The sequence below is a fragment of the Quercus robur genome, chromosome 1 (genome assembly GCF_932294415.1).
Source record: "Quercus robur chromosome 1, dhQueRobu3.1, whole genome shotgun sequence".
Taxonomy (NCBI): Eukaryota; Viridiplantae; Streptophyta; class Magnoliopsida; order Fagales; family Fagaceae; genus Quercus; species Quercus robur.
In genome coordinates this window covers 37,245,238-37,253,757 of record NC_065534.1, presented here as the reverse complement: position 1 = coordinate 37,253,757, position 8,520 = coordinate 37,245,238, and the positions used below count along the sequence as shown (strand labels likewise).

General features: G+C 35.5%; 1 protein-coding gene across 1 annotated transcript; it reads right to left on the bottom strand.

Moving 5' to 3' along the window:
• Positions 1-618: 618 nt before the first annotated feature.
• Positions 619-8,520, bottom strand: LOC126688797 (protein DAMAGED DNA-BINDING 2). The gene is made up of 11 exons (XM_050383640.1): positions 8,156-8,520; positions 7,912-8,002; positions 7,478-7,605; positions 5,990-6,112; positions 5,779-5,867; positions 5,552-5,672; positions 4,720-4,811; positions 3,604-3,733; positions 2,146-2,394; positions 1,851-2,047; positions 619-1,284 (listed from the first exon to the last, which is right to left on the bottom strand). The coding sequence occupies exons 1-11, from the start codon at positions 8,378-8,380 to the stop codon at positions 1,062-1,064; spliced, it is 1,668 nt and encodes a 555-aa protein (XP_050239597.1). The 5' UTR covers positions 8,381-8,520; the 3' UTR covers positions 619-1,061.

Genomic DNA, 8,520 nt, shown 5'->3' with positions numbered 1-8,520 from the left:
AGTTACTAGAATTTAAGAAATTGCTCCCTTAACTTGTAAAGTAGTTATTGGTTAGAAATTACTACCTTTTCTGACTATAAAAAGTAGAACAATCCATGGAGAAGGGACATAAACAATCAACAATTCAACACCAACACTTTAACAAGTCTACTTGACTTCTATTATAGGAGTAGTGTAATTCTTCCGGTTCATTTACATTTCCCTTGTTGCCATATACTTTAGAGCAAGCAATAGTAGTGTATTTAGTTATTAAAATGCTTGTATTAAGTTAGGTTTTATTTTCCCCCTATATATGTATCCTGTTCTTCATTAATGCAAATAATTTTCTTTAGATTTTTAGTTGTTGATTCTATTTACATTAGTTTCATTGTTGTTATTATGTTTTTCCATCTCTGTTTGAATTAAATTCCTATCAATTGAAATATTATCAAATCTTCTGAATTCACTAGAGTTGTAATAAAAAAGTTAAAAAAAAAAAATGAATATTATATTTTTAGATGAGATCAAATAAGTCAATAAGTTACCTTCACATTCCTGCCCAGCCACTACAGACTCGGTTGACAGGAATGTCATCAGTCCAAATGCCTCTTCCCACTTTCTAGTTTGATAAGCAATTACTTGACCGATGAAAACAAAAAATAATATTCAGGTGAAAAAATTCCATCACCATGTAGACCAAGCCAATTGAGGGAATTCCTCATGCACAAAGCTACACTCTGAAATGTGAAATACAATGCAACATGCTGAGACAACATACCCAACTTTGTACAATGTTGCAAAAGGACTATCACGCATCCTCCTGCAGGCTACAGTCAGCCTTCCAAATGTACAGCAAAAAGAGGAAGCAAGATGCTGAACAGCTAAATACAGCTTCCTAGTACTAAATCAAAAAGGTCTTTGCCTGAAAGGCTAAGCAAAAAGTGGCAAGTATCTTCCTGTACAGAGATGTGGCAGATGGAAAGCTTCAAACAGCTAAAACAGTTCTGCCAGGGTTGGTAGATATATTCCAGCTCTTGGACCAAAAAGGAAAGAGGACTTTGAAGTTCAAATTTAGTGCTAGATTAGCGTTTGACCTTGCCAGAACAGCGAGTTAATTTCCATTCAGGTTTATTGGACTTCAACTTCTTACCCTTGGAGGTGAATTTGTCATCATCAGAATCATCACTTTTATTCCCATACTTACGACTTCGTTTCTTCTCGGCTCTATCGCAAATAACTATCTTCCTTTCAACCTTCTGTTCCACAAGCTCAGACTTCTCCTTCGGCCTCCAAATGAAAAGTGACCTAAGAGAGAGTAGCATGGTAAGACTACAAATAGCAATAGAACAAAACAAAAGTAACATTTCAAATCCAGAGTTATCTATTTAGGGGGAAAAATGAAGAAGAAATTGAGAATTTCAACTTCTCTATATTAATGTAACAAAATAATAGAATTTTCAAATCATTAAAAGATACTCCAGATCTCAGAAATTAATGTTTGTTAATCAGGAAAAAATATCTCCTACTCCCATCTAGCCAAATTTAATCGCAACATTTAAGCTGGACTTTTCATAAATAGCTATTACACCTGGGATTAGAATTTAAAAAATGGTGATAATAATAATAATAAATAACAGTAAGCAATATGTGCTTTGCATGACAACTCAAAGAAATGACAATAGTACATATAGTTCATAAACTGTGTCACTGTCACCAGTAATCATTTCTTCCTTGGACAGGACAAAAGACAACAGCTTAATGCTTCATCAGCCAAAAACTCAATGTCAAACCAATCTAATTATCAGAACATAATGGAGGAACATAAAGCTTTATCACTTTGCATTATAAGTTGACGAGGGAATAGTCCTAACCTTGAACTACCAGAGGCCAAAACATCATCACGTGGATGCAGCTTGTTCACAGGAGTAATAGTTGTGATGTTTGGATCCATGACCTCAGCAACTAGTTGTCCCGTGGTGATGTCTATGAAATCAATGGGATGTAAGGCAGCTCCATTATAATTTTCACTAATGTAACGACCAATAACTGCAAGGGACTCCGAAGGGTCCTGCACCGAAAAACATCAGTATTTCATAGGAAAAAGAAAAATTCAAAGAGTATATTGTATAATAAGCATATCATAAAAATATGCTACAATTATATTACCTTTGGATCCCATTCTGCTTTAAAAGGAGTCAAATGTCGATTAAAATCATGACTATGCACTATTTCTCGGCTTGGGGAGTCCAAATCACCAAATATAGAATCCCATATACGAAGACGATTGTCCTGTGATGTGGTCAGGATTTTGCTGCCCGACAGTGGAGAGAAATATGCTGAGTTAACAACTCGTTTGTGTGCAAGGTCATAGAGGGAAGATCCAGCTTCCATTCGACGCAAATCCCATATACGAGCCTAAGGTGCAGAAACCAGTTTGTAAGGGCTACTACGATGAGAACAACAGTTATGAAGTATTATTGCACAATTGCAGATTTACAAGTAGCAGCAACGATTCATAGAATAAATCTATTTTTATCATCATGGTACGTTGAAAATAAAAAATCTAAAAATTCTTTAAAATAAGTAAGAAGCAAAACCAAATTAAACCTGTATTCACAGGTGTTAAATATTAGCATTGATACACCATGTTGAATATGCTAGTATAGATGCGGAAGCGAAAGTATAAAATATAAAACACAATAACACACGAGGGTTACATGGTTCAGCCTAACGGCTTACATCCACGGAGGAAACCCTAAAGGACTACATTAATAATATATTAGAGTGTAGTACATATCTGTGTTACAATAAATCATAACATGTGTATATATAGTAGACTAAACCCTAGACTAATAGACTTCTAATACAAGTAGGAGACTTGATTTGCACACAAAGTAGAATTAGGCTTGGGCCTATGCTAATGGGCTAATATATCTCTAACACCCCCTCTCAAACTCAAGATGGAAGCTTGATGAAATCTTGAGATTTGATAAGGTTGAAAAGATCCCTTAAATGAAGTTTGGCTCTGTAACGGTAGTTTGACGAAAGCAATGGTCTTGCAGTGTTGATGCGACTTCTAACGGTGACTTGACTATACCGGAGAGTTTTGACGGCAGTAGTAGGAAGCCAAAGAAGATGAACGCAGCGAAAAAAAAAACACCAAGGAAGACAAAGATTGCTCTTGAATATACCGTAAGGACAGAAAACCATGGTCACAAGAAGGTGGCTCTGATACCATGTTAAATATTAGCATTGATACACCATGTTGAATATGCTAGTATAGATGCGGAAGCGAAAGCATAAAGTATAAAACACAATAACACACGAGGGTTACGTGGTTCAGCCTAACGGCCTACATCCACGGAGGAAACCCTAAAGGGCTACATTAATAATATATTAGAGTGTAGTACAAATCCTGTGTTACAATGAATCATAACATGTGTATATATAGTAGACTAAACCCTAGACTAATAGACTTCTAGTACAAGTAGGAGACTTAACTTGCACACAAAGTAGAATTAGGCTTGGGCCTATGCTAATGGGCTAATATATCTCTAACAACAGGGAAACAAACCAACAATAAATAAAAACCCAAAACTAATCGCATTAAAGCTAAAAACTCACAAAATGATCATTTCCACAGCTCAAAAGAAGCTCTGGTTGAACAGGATTGCAGTGGAGTCCAACCACCTTGCTACCTTTCTTATGGATCAAAATTGCCTCCCCAGTTTTGTTGTTTGAGCGAGTATCCACCCTAAATATGCCAAAAGAGAAATAAACCTACCTGTGAGTATGCCTGAAGTTCAAAGAAATAAATTATGGGTAAAACTGTATCATTGCAAAAGATCTTGAGATCAATCCCTGTAAGCAATAAATTTCACAGCAGTAAATTGCAAATCGGCTCTAAGCAATAACAATGTACATCATGTAAAACACTCTAGCATGACCTGTGTAATGGGAAACCTGAAACAAGGACTAGATTATCCTTGCCAGCATCTATCAAATAGAAATATACTAAAGCTGAGTAATAAAATAGGATATATTGGGGTTAAATGAGAGAAAATGAGAAAAGAAGAATGAAGGGAGGGAGGGACGGAGAGAGAGAGAGAGAGATTTAAAAAAAGTTCTAGGGCTATATTAATCAATTCCTCGCCTTAGCACATATTTATATTAGGGTTTATGGCATGATTACAACATTCACAACGACCAAGCCTTAGTCCCAAATTTTGGGGTAGGCTATGGATCCTCAAAAATTACTCAAGGTCAGCCAGATAATTACAAGAATACCCCAATGCTAATATAAATTTTATTTTTTGATAGGTACTAATATAAATAACAAGTTAATGAAAAATAACCAGCAACTCTAACAAATAATAAATAATTAGTTGCCAGTTTTATCATTCATTAACCATAAAGGTGGCCCACCAACAAGGCAATGCAAATGACAAAAGGAAAAAAACCTACCGGATAGCAATGAAGTAGCCACATACTATTACAAAATAGTACAAATATAAAAATACTTTCAAATAACTATTTCAGTAGCAGGCAATGCAGAAGGGTAAATTCTATAAGAAATTTAACATAGATGGCAAAAACTTGTTAAACAAAATGCCAACGGTATCACTTAAGTGTTACTATTTAGGTTCACTGTTCATTAAGTGCTTGTATCTGTATATATCTTTTTATCAGTCTAACCATACGACTCTTTATTTTAAGAAAAGCAGTTAAGAAAATACTTACAAGTAGAGAAAACCGAAGTTATCAGCAACCAGCACAAGATTTTTCTCTGAGTTGATATCCATGCCATAGAGCATCCTCCAGCTGCTTGGACCCTACAAGCAAACCATATATAATCCATGCCTGATGGCATAATATAACATTAATTGTACAAGTAAAAACAGTCGCCCTTTATTTTTCTCTCCTACTCTGTTCCCCAGACCCCTCAACCTAAAAGAGACCCAAAATCCCACAAAGGGAAGGAAAGGGGAGGAACACCCCCTGCGGCTTCCCTATACTTTTACTATAAAATTTCAGACACTGCCACCACAGATCTTTCCATGGAGTTTAAGACTGAACCATGGTGATGTCATTTTTTTTCCCATCACAAAACTACCAAAAAAAAAATTCTAGCATGTAAAGTATTATGAAATGCATCTGAAATGGTATCATTTAAACTTAAAATGATTTCAGAAACTAAATCAACACACAAACCAATACCATAGATTCAAACCTGAAGAAAATGAATACTGACTAATGACAGATATATAAACCTAAATCTACTTAATTTAAAACATATAAACTTAAAAGATATTATTACACGCGCTAAAAGAAACTGCTTCAGAGTAAAAAACTAATCAATGTAACTCTTACTAAAGATTGTGCTACAGATAAATCAAGTCTCAACAGTCAGATTTATCATAAATTTTTGAAATTTGAGAAATGTGGTTTTTAGTCATAAGGTCCAAAAGCTTAGTTAAACAATTGAAAAACAACTCTCACACTTAAGATTAATAAAATGACATGACAAGTCATAATTAATTAACTCCAAAAAGAAAATGGAGAAAAATATCACCTGCCACCCATCAGGATTGAGATTCATCAAAGATAATGAAATTCCAGTCTCCAAGTCAGTGCAACTAATGGTTCCATCTGAGGATGCAGCATATACTGAATCATCATTTGTAGGATTGAACCTGTAAGTATTCAAATAGTGTTTAGCACTCTGACTTTGATGTGCACTATATAATATATATATATATATAGAGAGAGAGAGAGAGAGAGAGAGCCAAGATAACTAACCTCATATTATTCACTATGCAAGAGTGAATATTTCCATAGACCATCTTTTCATGAACTTTACCAAAATCCCAAACTCCAACTTGCCCTTTCTTTAACATCAAACCAGAATTCAGAAGAAAGAAAAACAAGTGTCAGTGATCACTAACAATTACCGAATTACACAACATAAAACTTGAACCAAGCAATGACATATAATGCAGGTGAGACTGACCTTATCTCCAGATAAAAGGAGGTTATTGCTTGTTGGATGGAACTCCAAGCACGTTATACGTCTACTATGATATCTGATAACCGCACAAGTCACCTCATCTGGGATTACAAAAGCTGGTTTGATCTGTTGCAGAGATGATAAAAATACAATAAATTCATCGCGGTGAAGATCACATTTCCACCCACTCCTTTCCAATACAATGGTACAGCTCCATGAAGACCCAGAAGGCCAGGAATTGATAAAATTGAAAAAGTTGTATAAACAGCCCAAATGCCAAGAAAGAGAGCAAATGAAATAGTTTAATTGTCAAAAATATTCCAATGGTATGACTACGGCCTAGAAAATTTTATTACTAAAAAAGATCATATAAAGAGAATATTGTCTGTCTAGACCCATAATAGCAAACCTGGAAGCCTCAACTTAAGATAGCCTGACCATGAGTCCATGACTTCATGATTCAGATTCCTTATTAAAGTAACAAAACATTAACGACTTTATGACTCAGATTCCATATTGAATCTATGATAAACATTTAAAGTTACAACCAGGAGACAGAACCCCATCCTCTGACAAGAAAAGAAGAAACTGTGAGAAGATAGACAGAGTGACAAGACCCATAGTAATGAAACCAACATAAATAGAAGGCAGCAGATATGATCTGACATCTAAAATTGAAAAATTCAGTATCATTTTTTTTACTTTTATATTTTTTTAGTCCATTGCCTTCACCAACAGGAACGCACCACCAACACTCCATTTTCACCGTTTGGAACCCAAAGTCTTGTAGTCACCCCTCTTTTTGCTTCAATTACAAATTTGTCATATGTAACTCGAAAGATTCATCCCAATGAATAGCACAATCAGACAGAGACCATGCCTAAGTAGAGGCTACTGGTTCAAAACTCCACTTCTAGGGAAAACTTCCTTGATAGCCACCCTAAAAATTATGCTCCTCCCAGGTCCCGTGTTCCAAAATGATAGCCACCTAATTGACCAAACTTCTTTTATATATACATATATATATGACATCGAAGAACTTCACTCAGATTAGCTACACATCACAGAACATATGGTACAACAATCCTCACTATTAATCAAACTCCTACAGGCAACTAATCCCACCTGCCAGAGCCAATTACCAGGTAATCCCGGAGCTTTTCACACCTGACGGGCTGAGCAGTTTGTCCTCATGCCCAGGAGGCACCTAAATGACCAAACTTGATATCTAAAGTAGAGTAATAAGTCAAAGCAGTGTGAATTCTAACATACCTAGAAATTCCTTATCATACATTAATCCAAACTAGCAATACTAAATGTCTTCACATGCTTCTTAAGAGACAATTTGACATGTAAAAAATATACTTTGATACTACAGATCATACTGAAATAAAATACAAACACAAAAAACAGAAGGGGAAACCATAGCTCCCACCCAAGGGAAAAAATAATAATAATAAGAAAAGAGCAGATAGTGAGGTGAAGGATTACCCGAAGAACACCTGGTCTGAACTGGCGCTCAAAGACATATTCCAATGGATTACGGGTATTTCTGCGGGGTGCAGGGATGACCCCATACTCAGTAGCCACTCGATGCGGGCAAGCCATTGTAGTGTGACCTTAAATTCACAAAATCCACATGCCAGAACACATAAATTAACCTCAAAGTAACACAAATTATAAAACTTTTATAACAATGTCACACGATATCAAAATCATTATATCATATAAAAAGATATGTAACTAGTATATTACCAAGCGTTTTTGTATAGATGTGCATCAGTGCTATCAAGAACAAAATACATAAATTTAACCCACACAAAATTCCTAATTCCATTAAACCGAATCACGATGAGGCATTGCAATTCAATTAGCAATACCCAGTAAGCAGAATTCTACAAACAAATAAAAAGGTTCGAACTTACCAGGCATTTTGCAGAGAAAGCAAGGTTTCATGGGGCAGTCTATATACGTAGCCCCCTTGAATCCCGCTTCATGACCCACTTTTTTACAAACCTGAAACATCACAATAATAAAATAAAAGCACACACAAAAACAGAAACAAAAAAAAAAAAAAAAAAAAAAAAAAAAAAAAAAACAGATAAACAAGAAAAAAAAAAATGTGGGATTTCGAAAAACCCTATAGGGTAAGGGTAAAGCCTCCTTTACTTTGCAAACTTTCTTGAGACTAATAGTAATGGGTGTTTTCCCTTTCTTCTTCGCTTCCAACGATTCCTCCATTCTCTCTTCATTTTTGTTATACACAACTTTTCCTTCTTCTTCTACTTCTTCATGATCTTCTTCTTCTTCTTCATCTGACGAACTGGGTTCAGAGTCAGTGTCTCTCTCAATGACCACGTTGGGAAATGTCGTTCTTCTGGTTTGTGGGGCCATTTTTGGCAATCAAAAGAGAAAGAGAAGTGTGTATGAGCAGGAAGCAGCAAAAAGGCTATAATGGAAAGGAATGGGAAAACTGACAAAGACAGAAGGACAAGACCGAGGGAAGAAATGAAACGAGGATTCCCATCCCAAGG

Coding starts and splice junctions, on each gene's coding strand:
- LOC126688797 (XM_050383640.1), bottom strand. CDS start 8,380: ATGGCCCCACAAACCAGAAGAACGACATTTCCCAACGTGGTCATTGAG. Junction 5,868..5,989: donor TCCTTTTATCTGGAGATAAG/GTCAGTCTCACC, acceptor TTGATGTTAAAG/AAAGGGCAAGTTGGAGTTTG. Junction 4,812..5,551: donor TCAATCCTGATGGGTGGCAG/GTGATATTTTTC, acceptor GTTTGCTTGTAG/GGTCCAAGCAGCTGGAGGAT.